Here is an 18,332-nt window from a genome sequence, read left to right on the forward strand (position 1 = left end):
CTGGATTGAACTTCAGTTTATTGGCCCTCATCCAGCCCATTACCTCGGCCAGGCACTGGTTCAGCACAGCCACTGCCTCACCTGGATTGGTGGAAAATGAGGTAGAGCTGGGTATCATCAGCGTACTGATGATTCTGCAGCCCACACCTCCTAATGACCTCTCCCAGCCGTTTCATGTAGATGTTGAATAGCAAAGGGGACAAAATGGACCCCTGCAGAACTCTATGGCATAACTGCCATGGCGCAGAGCCATAGTCCCCCAGCACCACCTTCTGAAATCAGCCGATGAGATAGGAGCGGAACCACCGCCACGCGGTGCCTCCAACTCCCAATCCCGCCAGCCTATTCAGAAGGATACCGTGGTCGATGGTATTGAAAGCCGCTGAGAGGTCCAGGAGAACTAACAGGGACGCACTCCCCCGTCTCTCTCCCTGCACAGGTCATCGTACAGTGCGACCAAGGCAGATTCAGTGCCATACCCAGGTCTGAAGCCAGACTGAAATGGGTCAGATAATCAGTTTCATCCAAGAGTGCTTGGAGTTGTCCCGCCACCACCTGCTGTAGCACCTTGCCCAGGAACAGGATGTTGGCCACCAGTCTATAACTGGCGGCCACCTCTGGATCCAGGGATGCCTTCTTTAGGACTGGTCGGACTACCACCTCTTTTAAAGAGGACGGTACCTGACTGTCTCTTAAAGAGGCATTGACCGCCTCCAGGATCTAGGTGGCAATCCCGTCCTTGGTTTTCTTAAGTAGCCAAGATGGGCATGGGTCTAGTAAGCAGGTGGTAGGGCGTACTTGTCCAAGCACCTTGTCCACATCATCAGGCCGCAACAACTGAAATTCATCCATTAATTGTGGACTTGATGGCGTCGTTGGCATCTCCTCAGTAGAATCTGGTCCAATAGTAGAGTCAAGCTCTAGTCCATAAGATTATAAACAAGGCCTTTGAGTATGCAAAATTAGGAACATAGGTAATTGCCTTAATATTGAGTGGAACTGATGTTAGCAATCCATTGAATTTGGAGACTTTTGTATGCAAAGTGTATGATGTTCTATGTATTACTACAGTCACATTACTACAGAAAATAATTACCTTCTCTCTCACTTCAATGGTGGACAACAAGGTCTTGATTTATGACCTCTTGATGGCTAGTAGGAAGTCCGTGCCATTTTTGTGGCAATGCACTTGTTCTGTGTTGACTGAAGAGCAGCTTGCACTTGCTTTAATTTTGCCATAGAGGGAAAACATGAGATAAAAAGCTCTAACCTGCATGTTTAGAGTAATTAGAGAGGCCACAGGAATGAAATTAGACATAAATAGATAAGTTTCTAATGTTGATGTTGTTGTCTTGTTCGTCGTTGGAATTGCCCGCAAAGACAATCTGTCTTGTTTTTAAAATTCAAGGTACTTTTTCATTTTGTCAGTTTTAACATGTCAGTCGCTAGATGGCAGTATAACAGCTGTTGTTTTTGTGAATTGTGGCTCAAGCACAAATACTTAAAAAAAAAAGCTGGTACTCCACAAAAGAAACACACTCTTCATGCTATTTTTCTGTAATTATTTCCTACATGTTAATGTTACCTCTGTCATGCTGTGTAATTGGAATCATTCACTTTTTAAAAAATTCTAGACTGCTGAGTTACCAAATGTAACAAATAAAAGTATATATAACTACTTAGGTTAGTTACTTTTTTAAAAGTAAGGAAAAGTCAGGTCAATAGTCATTTTGTAATCTTAGAGGTGCCATTTCATATTTTAGATGCTTATTTCATCATGGATCCAGACCATTATACAATATATAATATACCATTAATATACCAATATCCCATATCCCATTATTAATAAAGAATATGTTTTCCTGATGACCAAACAAGGATCAGTTATTTAGGGTTCTATCAGAAAGGCACAAGAGAGCCGAAAATATAAAATAAACCTGTGCCAAGGAGGACAACATGTGTAAAGATAAGCCTGGAACTGGTTGTTTTGACACCAGAAGTGTATGTCAATATAACCATACACAAAAGTAACTAAAGATTTCCTGCATGATGTTTTTCTGTTGCTATTCATTGCAGAAAGCTAAATGTATAAATTTGCTGTGTATGATGACAGTGGCAGCTGGTCTTGACTGGAGATGGGCTCACTCTTTATTGTTAGGGTGCATCTCCAAGAAAGAGTCTTTTTATATACCTAAAATTACTTGCTGGAGTTGTCTACTCTCTCACAGTCAGACAACAAACAAGAGGGGCTTGTTTTTTTTCCTCAAGTCAAATCTAGGACATGAAATATTCTTCAGAATATCAACTCTGTATTAAGTGATAACAAACATGTATAGTGGCAAATTCTAGTCTACAAGAGCATGTAGAAATATGGGTACCTATAGTAAATGAATTTACACAGGATTACAAGCTACTACTGGGCTTTATAATCTTGCAGACCCAGGAGACTGAATGTCTGGAGATCTAATTGCATAGGAAAGACAGAGAGCTGGAAAGGGATGCGCAGGCCCAAAATAGCTCCTAATAGGCAGCAAAGATCTATAGGATGATGCTCTTGAGAGTTGTCAGTTACTCTGCCCCATGATGATTAACAATGACTAGGAGATACCATTTTACCTAGTTGCTAGAAGGGGGACCCCTGTGGCAGTGAAACAAAAAGAGGTTCTTCTAGACTGGGACACACATTGTGTCAGTATAGCATAGCTAACCAACAAGTTAGCTTCTTGTTTCTTATATCCCAATTGACTCTACTATTTAACCATGCTGGCATTTTATTTTATTTTATTTTATTTTATTTTATTTTATTTTATTTTTTGGGATGTGTGTCCTTTCTAATGTGTGACACATATGCTGAGTACCTATTATGTGATTTTAACCAGTATCTAAGTTTCTTGAAGGGATACGCTACTGCTGAATTTCAGCTTTATTCTACTTCATTTATTTTTAGAAACCTTTCCATGCCAAGGCAAAGTGCTCTAGAGTTCCTTACAAATTTTCCACTCATACTGTATGTTCAATTTAGTAGCCATATGCTCAGTAGTTCAACTGCATTTGCCTCTTGTACTGCATGCTTATAGCTTATTCAAGGATTGGCTCCTCCATAGAGTCTTTAACTGGAGAGCCAATGTAAGATAGTCTTTAAAGTGCTCTACTGGGACTTGGGAGACCCTGAGTCTTGTGCTCACTGGACCATGATGCTTATTGGGTGACTTTGGACCAGTCGGAGACTGTCAGCTTAACTTACCTCTCTGTGTTGTTGGGAGGATAAAATGGAGAGGATTTGCTTTGGATTCCTTGCAAGAGAAAAATGCAGATATAAGTAAGCAAATGTCATTTTTGCATGGCTATAAGGGGTACACTTCTTAATTCTCACTTAGGTTGTAGCCACATCATTGTTCCAGCTTTATAGAAAGACAGCAGAAGCCCTTGCTTTTATTCCTTCTCAATTATTTTATATTTACAGCGTACATTGTGCCACCTGCTGTCATTTTCTGGATTGGGAAATCATGATACTGAAGCAGTTAACAACTTTATTTCTGCACTTGACTTCACATCTGTGGATTACTGCTCTAAACTTGTTGAAAATGTGAGTCTTTTTGTATGTAACCATTAACTGTGGGAATGACATATCAGTGGTCCACAAAAGAAGTTGCCTCAGAAGCCACTTGGCAACTGATCCTCTCAGATATCTCTGCCTTTCTGGTGTGATTAGAGGCACTGGGAACATCCCTGTAAAATCAGAATTTGGCACTCCCCTCCCACCCAAAAAAGTCTGGAATTCAGGTGTGGCACTTTGTCAGTAATTTCATGTTGTACTTTGAAACAACTTAGGGATTGAGCATCCTTGGGTAGTTAAGTGCAGCAGGAGCAGGTGAATGGTTGGAACATAGTACGCTTACTCCCACTTGTTCACAATTCATAGTTTGTTCTGATGTCCAAACTTGTTCAGTGCTTTCTTAAGTGCTACATTAAGTCAGAGATGGATCCTGCCTCCTTACTCTACCTCTTTTCTCAACCTACAACAAGAGGTGTTTCTGAAGTACAGTACCAAATCAGAGGTAAGACTTTGCCCTATGATTCAGAAGAGTGTTAGGATTGATAGCAACTACAAATAATAGCTGGCCGGCCAAAATTTTAGACTCTTGCGCTGTATTATATATCTATATTTCTTGATCAAATGATCACCAATGCTGTTGGTCCTGTACTATGAAGTAAGATTCCTATGTGTGGAGCTGCTCATGTGCATGAGGCTTATATTAGTATCTGTGATATTAAGTATGTAATCTTCAACATGACCAGTAAGGGAGAAACCCCTGCAGGTATTGCTATTTTTTAAACACTAATTTTAAAATTACTACCTTTTAAAAATAGAAGTGCATGGTGTAAAAATTATTTGTCAGAAGGTAATTCTGATTCATATTTGCTTTCTCTTTGCACAAGACAATATTTATTTTAAAGCTGAAAATTAGTAGAGTCCACCAATTAAAGTTTTTTTACTTGATTATTAACCTTGCTGCTAAATTTAAATAGATGTGTACATTGACCTAGAACACATGTCATTTTGAAGATGTTGAAGGAAGTAGAATAAACAAAAGTTAATATTCATTTATAAATGAAAAAGCTAATAATTTTACCTCAGTTAACTTCTGTAATATACCAAAGCCAACATACCTTTAAATAATAAATAAATGTGCACTTCAGTCTATCTTACTGGTTAAACATTGCTCCTAAATATTAAAGCTTTGGTTCAATTAAATTTATTAAAGCTTGTAACTTTAAAGCTGTATCTTTCTTAAAATAAGCTTAGAAAGAGTAATTTCAGTTCTGGGATCAGTTTGTGGGTCATAGCAAATACAAAGATCACAAATCCGCATGGAAATTCAACGGTGAGAAAATGCTTTTACTGTAACCTTTACTAAAGTGTGTCTGTATCTGTACTAAGTGATTGATTTTATTTAACAGGTGGTCTTATCATTAGTGACAGAACTCAGCCAAAATCCATTTAATGGGTTTAACAGTCAACAAAGGTAAGCATTATCTGTCTGTAATTCTAGTAGACCGTTGTATAGATAACTAGAGTGAAAGAAAGACTGTTTGTTATGTGGAAATATTGAAACTACTTAATCCTGAAACTAATGAACTTATATATGCCTATGTAAAACTTAAATATGATTGTACTAATGAACAAATTATTCATTAGTACAATCATATTAAGAGGTAGTGTGAACACAAAGCTCACAATTAATGCCCAAGCTATAGTGCCCATCAAAGTTTCCTCCAGCTTCACATTGAGATGACAAGCAAATGAACCAGCTGCTCATAAATCAGACTCTTCATTTGCTCTGTGCTTCAGAGAGGCTCACCCACCATTCTGTGTTAGATATGGACCTGGTTCACAACCCAGAGTCTGGGTAGTTACTGAACTATGTGTTATTGTCAGCCATGAATAACTCAGGAAGAGAACCCGTGTTTTGTTGATGTGTTGTAAACTATGGTAACAACTAGTAGTGAAAGTATGGGACAGGATTGTGCATGACAACCCACAATATAACAACAATAACAACAAAGTTGTCATTAAGTGCATTGAGGCTATGTAGATTATATAAGGTTATATTCAATGCCCACAATAGGATCTAGCCTGCTACTGAATGAGAATCTGGAGACTTGGTTCAACAGCACACCCTGTCCCTCAGTCTTCCAAACCTGCCCCACAGACAAGGCAGTTTAATTATCATTAGGTTAGCCGAGTTGGGCTCCAACAAATTAAAGGCCCCTTGATAGCCCAATGCTCTTCCTGTGTTTAACCTGCTCCATTTACTGGCTTTGTTTCACATTCACCACTCCTCAAAAAATAATTCTGTTCCAGAAATGTCACAATTGTTGACAGAATTGGAAAAGTGTATAGCCTGGATAGCATGATGAACCATATACTCTATTATAATGAAGATGTCAGCTGTGACATTAGCAAGATAAATAAAGCTACCGATTTCTGACTTGTCTAGCTCTGTTCCTGTATAAGTCAGCAAAGCTTGTGCACTCCAAGAGATGAACTCCCTCTTTCCATTGATCCAGGGTGATTCATTGATCAGTGTCTACTTCCTTCCACTGATTAAGGCTTTTATACTGCTGACTCCATGCTCTTGCAGAGGTCCACTGGCTTGGAAGATTGGCAGAATGCTGCTTTGGGAATGGAACATTCCTTCTCCATCTTCCTTGCTGCAACTAACTTATGTAACACCCTAACTGAAATAGGGCACAAATTTGGGTGGCGGTAAAAGGGGATTAGATTAGTTTGTTCAAGATAAGGCTCTCATTGGATCCTAGTCATGATGTCTCCAAAAAGGCTCGAGGGACAGTAAACCTCTGTATACCAATTCCTTGGAATCATGGTTGGGGTGCTTCTGTTGTACTTAAGTTTTGCTTATAGGTTTCCAGTGGCAACTGTTTGTCCATTGTGTGAACAGAATGCTGGACTGAATGGACCTTTGATCTTATTATTTATTTTTATTTTATTTTTGGATTTATATCCTGCCTTTTTCCTACAAAGGGCTCAAGGCAGCTTACATCATCTCTCCTCCTCCATCTTATCCCCACAACAACAACCCTGTGAGGTAGGTTGGGCTGAGAGTCTGTGACTGGCCCAAAGTCACCCAGTTGGCTCCATGGCTGAGCGGGGACTAGAACCCAGGTCATCTGAGTCCCAGTCTCATGCTCTTAACCACTACACCACACTGACTCTTATCCAATGTATTCTAATGGATATTTGTTTAGGTATTTTGAGCTCTTGCACATTGAAGCCCAGGTCACTCTGTGGAATACAGAGATGGCTTAGGCAGTTGACACAATCATGCCCAAGCACCCTTGAGCAGAGGCTGTCCAGCTCCTTGGTACACACCTGAGTTAAAGGCAATGAAGCAAGAAGGGAGATGGCTAGAGCACAGATGGAGGGAAACTCATGCTGGTTCTGATCAAACATGGATTAGAGCTCATTATTGAGCCTATTCTGTGATAGTGAGGGTGGCAAGGAGGCAGTTCTTTTCCACCACCATTGCATCTTCTCATCCAGAAAAGCTTTTCTGAGTGGTTCATTGCTTAACTATCCTCTGGGCCAGAGAAAGAAATTGCAGAATCTTTGATAGCTTGCTGTGATGAATTTGCCTAACACTTTGAAGATAAAGTTGCTTGGATTATCAAGAATTGGACACCACAATTAATGCAGTTCCACCAACAGAAGCATCCAAAGTACTTCCTGGGCCAGTTTCATTGGATGAGCTTCAGTTATTGAGACCTAAGAATGTGGACAAGGTGCTTGGCCAAGTTGGCTTGTGTGCTCGACCCTTGCCCATCATGGCTTATCACAACTGAGGAAGAGATTAGTACTTGGCTCCAGGAGGCTGCGGGCGCCCCCTTGAGAGAGAGGGAGTAGTGCCCCCCTCTTTAAAAGAGACTGAAATTAAGCCACTCCTGAAAAAGTTAACCTAGACCCAGAGGATGTGAACAACTATGGGCCAGTGGCCAGCATCCCTCCTTCCTGGGGAGGGTGCTTGAGTGGGTGGTGGCTGAACAGCTCCAGACACTCCTGAACGACCAGTTATCATTTGCCTGTTCATTTTAATTATCTTTTTGAAAAATACAAATATTGCCTGTTTATCCCAAATGAAGTGTCCTTTTCTTTCTCCAGTACCTCCTCTCGAGTAACATCTGTGTCCCTTCTCTGTGTGCCTCTTATAACTTTACCTGATGTAATGCCGCTGCTTGAAGCCCTCCTTAGATATCATGAAGATGGATCAGAGGAGGTCCTCCACTCTGAGTTTTTGGAGGCAGTGAATGAAGCCATATTACAGTAAGTAATTCAGAAACTATCTGAGTTCCCTGTAAGTTTACTGTATGCTGAAATTTCAGTTTTGATACTTCAGATAGCTATTCCACATGTTTATTCCATGTGTATGAGTTCCTGTATAGGATTCTATATGTATGTCATGGAGTATTTGGATGTTGTCTGATACCTCCCTGTTTGGCAGGGTTTTGTCCTTCTTGTACAAGTGGTCCATGCATGCATAGCTGCTTCTTTACATGAATTTCATTTTCTGGAATGGGAAGAGCATGTTTTCCTTATATGATAACTTTTTTAATAGTATTTTATCCTGCCTTGCAGTAGCTTTTTTGTAATGATTTGTCATTACATGCAGATCAGGTCTTGTTGTCTCTTCCCCTCTGCATCTGCTTCTCTTTATCCTTGGGATGTCTTCTAGTTTGAAGGGAAAGGAGAGATTTTTTCTGATTCCTTATTTGTGTTTCCATAGTTGGGCAGCCTTTTTAGCAGTGGGGTTTGTATTACTGATGCACATAACACAGGAACTTTTTTCCCTTGCGTGTCTGGTAATTGAGAAGGAGATACCCTTCCATTCCATTCCATTCTAATCGTGAAGACTGTATTCCTAGCTCCTGCACAGGAATCTTCTCTCTTACTAATTGCCTTTCCTCTCTCAGAAGCTCAAAATTGTTTCCAGTTGCTGTGCTAATTGAAGCAAACTGGAGTTAATGTAATTATAGAAACCATCAGAATAATAATTAGCAAACAATTTTTCATTCTGTGAACACTTCCTAATTTATTGGGTGAACCCTTCACCCTTCCTCTGTTAAACTGGAATATAACCAGAAACAGTGCTGAAAGGAACCATAGTACTGTAGCAAAACATTAACATAATCAGAGGTCTACAATTTCGGGCTGAGATTGTTGGCTAAGCCAAAAATTGTAGTTGCCAGCATCCCCCGCCACTTCTCCTCTTGCCACCTGCCAAGTTCTTTTCCTTTCTTGATGAAAGGGACACTGGTTAGTGTACAAGGTGGAGCGCTGCTACCTGAAGGTTGGAAGAGAGAACTAACAAAGAATATTGCACACTGGAACAAACCTGCCATATGTTATTTCAACATTTCTTCTGTAAAACAGTGTGACTGGGGAGTCCTGGTAAAGCCATTCACTGTAATTAGAGGATACAACTCAGTGACTCTTTCCTACCATTATATGGGGAGCCTATGGATAATGTGTCCATTTTTGGAAACTTGCTGAACTGGCTTGTGTTAGTAGAACAGCCCACCATGGGTTGTTTAAACAATGGCAAGCTACAATGCAAGCTGGCCAGCTGATCTGCATATTCAATCTCCAACTGTGGATTATTATGTTGAGAGAACCCAACCAGTGGGGATTATATGAGGATTAAACAATTCTTGCATAATGCTACAACAGACCATGTCATGTAAAGATCACATAAACCTGAATAACCAATTTTGCATGAAGTGGAAACTCATACTTGGGGATTGAATACGCATGTGCTGGCTGTTTGATCATGTGGACTGGCCCCAAATCTTCTCTTTGTCATTCTAAATTGCTGAGAAAACTTTGGAGGCCCACTTCAATTCAAACATCTCCAAAATCTTTCTAAAATCTCAGCTTGCTTTTGGATTGGGCTGTATCTGCATCACATCTCTAATACAAACCTTCCTTGCCTACCTTTATGCTTTTGGAACAGAAATAGCCAGTCTTGTCTTTTTTGCTGGTTTGATTCTTCATGGCCAAGTGTCTCCAAGTGCTTTGGTCACACAGGTGCCAGACCTCTTCCAGCCTTCCTTCTAAATTGGGATCCCTGGATTCGTGGCAGGGATTGCTGAGCAACTGCTGGAGTCCTCCACACTTGTTTCCAGAGCTTCACAGTTAAGAGAAAGGTTACCTGTGCTCACCATCGTGCTCACCAGAGGGCAGTACCATTGTGCATGAATGCCTGATGGATATGTTGATGCCTGACTGAAATGGAGGCACTTGGACTGGCAGTATTTGGTGAATGCTTTCATTATTATATTTCCCAGGAAGTTTTTGTGTTCTGAAACTGAGCATAATAGAGCCCACACCTCCTGCCTTCAGGGCCCAAACCTCCTACTACTCAGGACTAAGTCTTATTGAGTTTAGTGAGGCTAACAAACAGGAGTATATAAGATTGCAGCCTAACTGCAGGCTTGACATGTAGTCTGCTTGGGACATCATCCTAGTTTGTAGTTTTTCCATATTATTTACTTTGAAAAAATCACAAATCTACTATATACATTACACACACACACACACACACACACACACACACACACACACATCATAAATATTTTGAACTTCCTTGGGTTCTAACAGTGTTAAACACTGAAAAGGAAAAGGTTCAAGATTGTAGACTCTTTCTCAGTAATGTTAGTGTTGGCCTACAATAATTTGGTTTAGAATTTTTGGATAAAAATACTGGAGAATCTTGCAGTTCAATCCTTCAAACAAAGTATGCTGCTTCCTATTTATCTTGTGTTAACAAATGATCTGTCAGAATCAAATGTAGAAAATTATAAGCCTGTTGTCTCATAAGAATGGATGGTCTATGACACATGGCCATCAAGACTGGTAGTCACTGATAGTTGCCTCCTCTATGAATTTGTCCAACCCCCTTTTAAAGCCATCCAGATTGCAGACCATCACTACTTCCTGTGAAAGTGAATTCCATTGTTTAACTATGTGCTGTTTGAAGTACTTATTTTTATCTCTCCTGAATATCTCATGAATCAGCTTCATGGGATGAAGTTCTAGTTTTATGGGAGAGGGAGAAAAAAATTCTCTCTTTCTCCTTTTTCTCCATGTCCTGAATAATTTGTAACTTCCAGCATGTCTCCCTGTACTTTCCTTTTTTCTATGCTTAATAACCCCATCTATTGTAACCATTCTCTTAGGAGAGTTGCTCCAACTCCTTGGTCATTTAAATTGCCCTTCTCTGTGCTTTTTCCAACTTAATAATCTCCCTTTTCAGATGTGGCAACCAAAACTGTATACAGTATTCTGTGGTTGCACCAATGTGTTTCACTATCCTCTCTGACAAAGTCTGCTCTATCCAAAATTGATGGACAAAGGTGATGTTGGGGAGACCCAACAACTGCATAAACCATTATTAGGGACTCCAGAGCATCACACACAGCTTGAAAGAAATTCAGGACCAGAATTTCGAGTGGAGGGCATTGAAACAAATGATCTGCTTGGACCTTAATTCACTCAGAAAAAATGGAGGGAAGAAGAGAACTAATGGAACAAAGGAAAGAAAGAAGGGGAAAAGAAAGTAGCTAGATGTTGGAGAAGGCTTCTTTGTGTCCTCATAAAACCTTGGCACAGTGCCTTTTGCTCTTAACATGGCCAGCAGGTGGGAAAAACCACTGTGCTTAAAGACCATTTCCTTAACAGCCCCATCACATTGCAGCAGGTCATCCTGGCTTTGTAGCTCTCAAAAGGTAGACCACCAGTGTCAGGATTTGAAACCATGACACAGCTCCCCCTGGTGGCGAGCAGCATAATTCACCCTGCAAGTGCCTGCAGGACCAGGAGCACACCTGTGAAGATTGGAGCCTGTGTGAACATGCTGCACAGCTAAGAGATCTAAAGGGCTCTGTAAAAGGTATCCCTGCACTGCTCATGTCTGCCATAGCAAAACAGGTCTCTGTGGTGGCTACATTGTGGTCCTGGCACTGCCCTTCCCTGCCAGCTGTTGCTTCTGTCCTTGCTTCAATCTTACCTGCCTTTCCAGGTACCTGCTCCTGGCTGCTTCATCCGAGACTGTAACAATGGGTACTTCACAGGGTCCAAAGCTCTCTCTAGGGAAAAAGGCAACAGCACAAACAAAAGAGGAAGGTTCTGGTCCTCACTAGAGATGTGAAAGTGCCAAAAAATGGAAAAAATTGGGGAAAAGGGGTTTTCTCCATATCCTCCCCCCCATTTCCCCCAAGTTTTTTGTTTGCTTACTTCTTGGGGGGAAAAAAGTGTTACGGGATATTGTCTTTCAGAATGAAACATAGACTGTTTCATACATGGAGTTCCTATATTTACTCCCCCAAAAGATTTTCTAAAAACTATGTTTATGTACAGTATCAGTCTTTACCATTCTGATGCACTAGGAACAAGCTAGTTCTAGGTTGTAAGGTAGGACTATAACTCTCAAATGCAAAAGCTGTTTGCACCGCATCCTTGGACCTCTCATGCTTTCTGCCTGCTTCATCCATCTCCTTCTGCAGCACATGAAAGAACATGGTTAGTGTTTTGGGTATATTCATACTAAATCAAGAAGTAAACTGATGTGTGAAAGGGTTTAATCCAGATGGACATTCATTTCAAGAAGTCCCTGATAACTGTCCTAAAGGGAAAGAAACAGAAGAAGTAGAAGCTGAAACTGATAGCAATAGCTCAGAAAATAAGATTAAATTTCATGCATATCCATTAAGTCTTGTTTCAACATTCATTCCCCTTTTTTTCCTTTCCATTGGGATGAATACTTGATTCATCTGCCTGACACTGTGGAGAGGAGGACAGAAGAATACTTTTTTGTTCTATTAGTATTAATATTGATTATTTCCTCTGTATTTATTTTGCTGCTCCTCATAAACTGGCACAATGAAGGTGGCTTTGTATGGCTCAGGTGTTCCTTACAGTTGAATATACGCACACATGTAAATTCAGTTTGTAATTATTTTCTGAATAAACTGTGTTTTTAATATGTCAGTGATGATAATTTTATGTGAAACCAAGTTATGCATAACACATTTTATATTCCTGAAGTACCAAAGTGACTTTCAAGCTGTAAAGAGTGTTAATAGGGCAATTTTTCTGAAAATTGCGGGGGGGGGGGTGGTTCTGGGGAAAAAAAAGACCAAGGAAAAACATTTTTTTTCTTCCTACAACTTTGAAATTTCCAGAAATTTTACATTTCTAGGCTTGGCAATGTAAGATTGGCAACAGAGCAAATGAAAAGGCTAGAAGTGGAATCCTGGGGGACTCTTAGTGTGGTTGGGTTTCATAAAGGATCAAAATCTCCTTGATTAAATTTAGGCTGGCTGGCTAGCTGGCTCAGTATTATAAAAACAATGGTTCTGAGAGACAATCAGATAGAGGTCCTCAGAAGAAAGGGGTGCTTTAATCTGCTGATGTAAATTTGAGGTGAGGGCAATTCAGGATTGGATCATTTTAGATTGAGCAATTTATCTTACCATTGTAACATAAGAAGAAACAGTGCAGGAAGCATTAGGTGCAATTAAGTGTACCCATTACAGTTTCTAATTTGTGAAGGATCAGAAGATCTGGTATATATTAAAGTGTGATACAGTTTTATATAACTGTGTTAGAATAATTACTTTTATTTTCTGGGAGTGTGTGCTTTTAGAATCAAGGAGCTGAGAACCAAGAACTCTTTAATTATATCTTTATATTTGTTCATAATTCATTTGTTCACTGGGTATTCCAGTTTCCTAACGACTGTGAGAATAATCCCATAATGAGGTGTAACCGTAATCTGGCAATTATGTTGATTATAATAATGCCAATTCTTTACCTGTTTATCCCTGCCCCTATTTCCATCTCTTTCCTTTGCTATCTCCCAGTGTTGATTATAGGCTCTCAGCCCACAGAGTAAGGCTCTGTCCTCTTATTCTCTGGGGTAATAATTGCAGTGGTAGTAATATCTCAAAACTCTTGTTAAATAAGGCATTTCCAAATTCTTCAAATGCTTTAGTGGAAGATGCACATAAGGGGACACACACAAGTGTTGTTTGGATAGTAGTTTATGCAGTTCACTTTAATGTAGTAATCCATGTTTTTTCTGTAGCTGGGATGGAAAAAAATAACATGCTTCCTTTTTAATACAGGAAGAAAATATCGTTGTCTGAATCTGCTGTGCTGCAGTTGTGGCTCCGTCATCTTCCTAGTCTGGAGAAAGCAGTATTGCAGAATATTGAAAATTTAATCTGTAGTCAGCTAACTTCAGTGCAAGAGATGGCATGTCTGATAAAACAGTCCTTATTAGTGAGTATGGTACATGGCATTAATAAAAACAATATGGTTTTTCCCCTCTGTTGTATTAAAAACATCTCAAATATTTCACAAATGCACAATTAGGAGAAAAGCAGTGACATTTACAGGTCATTAGCAGCAAAGAGCAAACAGGTGTCATTCATGGCTCTAAGATTTCCATCTGAGGATGTGATGCTCTGGGGGAAAGTCATAATGTGCAATTTTCATTACTGATGAGCATACTTTCAGTTTTAACTTTTAAAACACCAGTATCATGTCTAATACTGGTACCTGAAGGATATTTTGACAGAAAAAGTAAAAAGCACTGGGCTAAAGTTCAGATAGTTTGGTGCTAAGAGCCATTCTCCTATTTTTAGAGGAGCCTGCTAAAGATGGAGTGGAAAGGAGCTAAACTTGTAAGTGAAGGGTCTTTTTTGTTTGTTTCTGAGGAGTTGTGTGCCCCACTGTTTTTCCTTAACTCCCAGCTGGTAAGAAACACGTATATCAGGGGAAGAGGAAAGAAAACGTTAGCTTAGTTTGCTACTTAGGATGCTCCTAGCTAACAGTGTTTGCCGTTCCCTCTGCACCAGTTTCATAACTAGTTAAGAGATTTCCCCAGTTCCAAGTGCCTTAGGGTTTCAGAGATACATTACTCAGTCCTACTGAGTCTTCTGAGCAATTCACGAAACTGCTATGAGAGGAAAGGAAATCCATAAGCATAAATAGTTGGAAGTAGTGTATTGAGAGAGCCAGAGCAAAGCAGCCAGTTCAGAAACAGCCCCCTAATTTAAGTTTAAATGGTTTGTGGTGAAGATGCAACCAGGACAGTGATAGATACATGAACAAGATCTCGAATATATTGTCATTGGTGTTTTGCCTGAGTGGTAAAGTGCAAGGGGTTGGAGCAACAGCATTCTGTAGGCTACAGCACTGAGCAGCATACAGAACTGAGGCTTTTAAAGTCTGGTCTTGGTAGTAGAAGACTGCTGTGCTTTATTATGGAAGAAATATGATATCCAACACTGTTATATTAGGGCTCCAAATGTAATTAAAGTGTGATGGTCTAGTAACTTCTAGTTTATGTGGTGTGCTGTTACTTATGTTTCCATCCCTTGGGAAAAAGTGAAATTGGTAATGGAAATTCTATAGTTACTAGGAAGTATAAAAACAAAAGATAAGTGTTATACAGGTTGCACATACTGAAACAACCTCTATAATGCTATTTTGCCTTTCAGGACTTGGCAACATCAGTTCTTTTTCCAGATGGTTAAAGGTGTGTCCCTAAAAACATAGCAGTACATTTGCCTTAGCAAATGATTGTGCAACTATCTTGTGTGAACTGCAGTGTGTGTGTGTGTGTGGTGGAGGGGGCATGGTTTGCTAGCAAACGGTATTATTTGCACTGATACTTAGCCACAAGTTATCACCAGCAGAGATCATTTCGTGACTGGAAATATTCTACATCCAGTGCTCTTCTGTGAGATTCTGTTTCGTAACACAAATGGGTGATGCTTTGTGCAACTCTCCTAGAAGCATGGAAACTTTGCATAATAGCAAGAGGAATGGAAAGTAGTGGCCCACACATGGAGATGGTATCTGCTAGGATGAGCATTTAGTGCAATCTTCCAGTTAATTTCAGCTAAAGGCCACATTTGGAACACACTGTTTTCCGCCTTTGATTTGAGCTGATTTTTGTTTTATGTTTTGTTCCTTTTTTAAAAATATTAGTATCGCTGCTTCTTTGCTGCCAAGCGGCATGCTTTTGAGCCAATACTCCTGAGCAAAAACAATCCTTTCCCCCTCTGGCTACAAGAAAACTAGATTCAGGAATGGCTTACTCTGGAGACAGAGTACAGGCAAATGTGGGACTTAATCCAGTCTGGAATGATTTATCCAAAATCCCTTTGCTGCCTTGTATGGATGTGTGCTGTACTGGCTACAATGAAGGCTAGAGAAGTGGCAGTAGGACCAAGTATCTTAGCTGCTGTTTCAGTTAGCAATAAAATGAGGAACGTTTCAGTTTCCCTTCTTGGAGCCAGTGCCGGTGCCATCTTGCTGAGAGGGATTGGAATTAGCAAAGACCTATCCTGAATCCTGTCTGTTTCTCTCAGATGCTGGCAGTAGTATTGACTTCACTGAAGGGCACTGGGGTGGAGAGATGCAGGAGAAGCTTCAGCTGTCCTGATAGCAACACAGGGTCTTAGGGGGAGACCAGTAGCTCACCGGCTAAACTTACCTTCTAGCCTGATGGAGCAAGGAGCTTTCTTTCTGCCCCCTTGCAGGTGGCCTCTGTAAAAGATAGAGTGCAGATAGGGCCAGGGGGAACAACCCTGTTAGATTGTGGTATGTTTAGGGTACCCTAAATAAATCATGTTTCACTTTGTACCGATTTTGTCCAACTTCTTGGCTACTTTTGATCTTGATTCCGCTAAAACTTTGCATTGTTTAAGAGATTTTCTGACTTTTATTAACAGCTCTTTAAGCATGTAAATATCCACTACAACATTCCAAGTTGAAGACTTTGGTGTGCTTGAGAACAAGTGACACCTAAGTTTTAAAAGTGTTTTACTAAGGCATTATAGCATGATCTCCCTTCCCATCCCATACAAGAAACCTCTGCAAGCAACACTACAGCACAAGGTTGAAACAAACAAAATGTGTGATATCACTATACTGTGTGGTATCAAACTACCTACTCCATACATAAAAGAATTTGAGTTGGGAATGCATTCTGTTTTGCAGAACCTGCAAACTGTAAAACTATACAAGTGTTTGATCCAGAGGATTATTTATTTATTTGTTACATTTGTATCCTACCATCCTTATGCTCAGATGCTGAGTGTGAGAGCTGGGCTTCAAAACAATCCCATGAGGCAGGCTAGTCGGAGAAATAGTGATTCACACAAGGCTATCCAAAGAGAATCACAGATAAGAAAGGGTTTGAAACTCTGTATCAGATGCACAAGCTAAACACTTTTCCTGCACTGCAGGGAAATAAAATTCTTGGCTATTAAAGAAATAACAGAGTACACCAGGGACCAAAATGCAGTACTGAAGTGAGAAAAAAGCTGAACGTTGTTTAGTAAATGTAATTCCATGGTATGATTAAATAATTTTTTTTAAAGACATAAAAAGAACCGGAAAATTAGTTCTTTTGCCCTGACCCGCATACAAATATGTGAAATGGCACAATCTTTTGAATGCCTGCTATTGTTTGTGCAACTAGATTGCTCTACATGGGCAGCTGCTTTATATTGAGGCCTACCAGTGGCCCAGAATTGCCGACTCTGCCCAGCAGTGGCTTTCCAGGGTTTCAGGCAGAAGTTCTGAAAATCAAACCTGGGCCCTTAAACCTGCAACACACTGCCTATTCCTGAGCTACAACTCATCTGACCTGCATCTTGTCCTTTTAGCCTATATCCACCCAAATCTCCTTCAAAGGAAGGGGCTGTAGAGATGGCAGCCCTTTGACAAGCTGTAAGTTGTTTTTCACAAATACGTAAGAGAACCAGCTGTGAATAGTCATGAACACTAGGTGGCATACCTTTAATATGACAACTTAATGCAAGTATATGACAGAAAATTGAGCAGTACAACAGGGAAATGAGGTGCCATCTAATCCTTTCAATGTGATGGTGACATGCGAGGAAAATTGAGAAGATGTTTAGACTATTGGCCTCTTTTCATTTCCCCTTTATGTTTTGTGAGAATGTTCTAAAATGTATCTATACCTCCAAATCAATGGATTCATTCTCATGCAAGCTGGTTTAGCCACATGGATATTTTGTGTGGGTTTATATCTTGCACACTTAAAAGTCTTTCTCAATATGTATAGTTGTATAGTTTCTTCTTACTCCAAGCTGGGGCAAGGAAATGCTTTAGTCCATATTTTCATTCTGAAGCTGATTTTCCTAAAGCAAGCTTAAACCTGAAGCTTTAGAATAATCATTCTATAATTAAACCTTTCTAAGTACTGTATGTAAGTGAATTTTTGTTTTGTAAGTATTAACATCTTGGTAAATGTTTTTTTTAGCCATTCTTAAGAGTAGCCATGTGAAAAACAACTCAAGCAATCACTGATTAATCTCTGAATCTGATTGTTAAACTAATAATCATATAGCTGATCTAGAATGTCACTTATCAAATCATATTGAAAATATCCCAAGCATATCCCCAATGATGACATGTACTTGCCTCCTAAGAATTCTGTTATGTAGACTTTCTCGATCATATTAAAAAAATCTCTAATGGACGTAACAAAAGAAAACTGTTCTGGGAAAATGAATGGTACTTTTGGGAAAATATGCTTGTTTGAAGTCTGATGAAATGCCTTTTTTCCAAGTGGGTAGATCTCTATAACATTTTTTAAAGTTTTAGTTTATCAAGTATTTCTGGAGAATGCTGGCATTTCTTGGAAACATGAATTCCTATGCAAGTATGGAGAATTTAGAATCTTTGGATTTCAGAAAGGTTCAACAAGTTT

At 39.8% G+C, this 18,332-nt stretch overlaps 1 protein-coding gene across 5 annotated transcripts in view; it reads left to right on the forward strand.

Moving 5' to 3' along the window:
* The window catches only part of FANCC (FA complementation group C), a 79,839-nt gene that overhangs the window by 43,599 nt on the left and 17,908 nt on the right, over positions 1-18,332 (forward strand). For 4 of the 5 annotated variants that reach the window (XM_044446366.1, XM_044446365.1, XM_044446367.1 and 1 more), the window contains 4 exons: positions 3,464-3,586; positions 4,963-5,027; positions 7,682-7,843; positions 13,705-13,861. In XM_044446366.1, the coding sequence (XP_044302301.1) occupies positions 3,464-3,586; positions 4,963-5,027; positions 7,682-7,843; positions 13,705-13,861 (507 nt within the window). The remainder of the gene's footprint in view (positions 1-3,463; positions 3,587-4,962; positions 5,028-7,681; positions 7,844-13,704; positions 13,862-18,332) is intronic. The other variant, XM_044446368.1, reaches the window with a different exon arrangement.

This window comes from Varanus komodoensis, unplaced genomic scaffold, assembly GCF_004798865.1.
Source record: "Varanus komodoensis strain SLA01 unplaced genomic scaffold, ASM479886v1 scaffold5, whole genome shotgun sequence".
Classification (NCBI taxonomy): domain Eukaryota; kingdom Metazoa; phylum Chordata; class Lepidosauria; order Squamata; family Varanidae; genus Varanus; species Varanus komodoensis.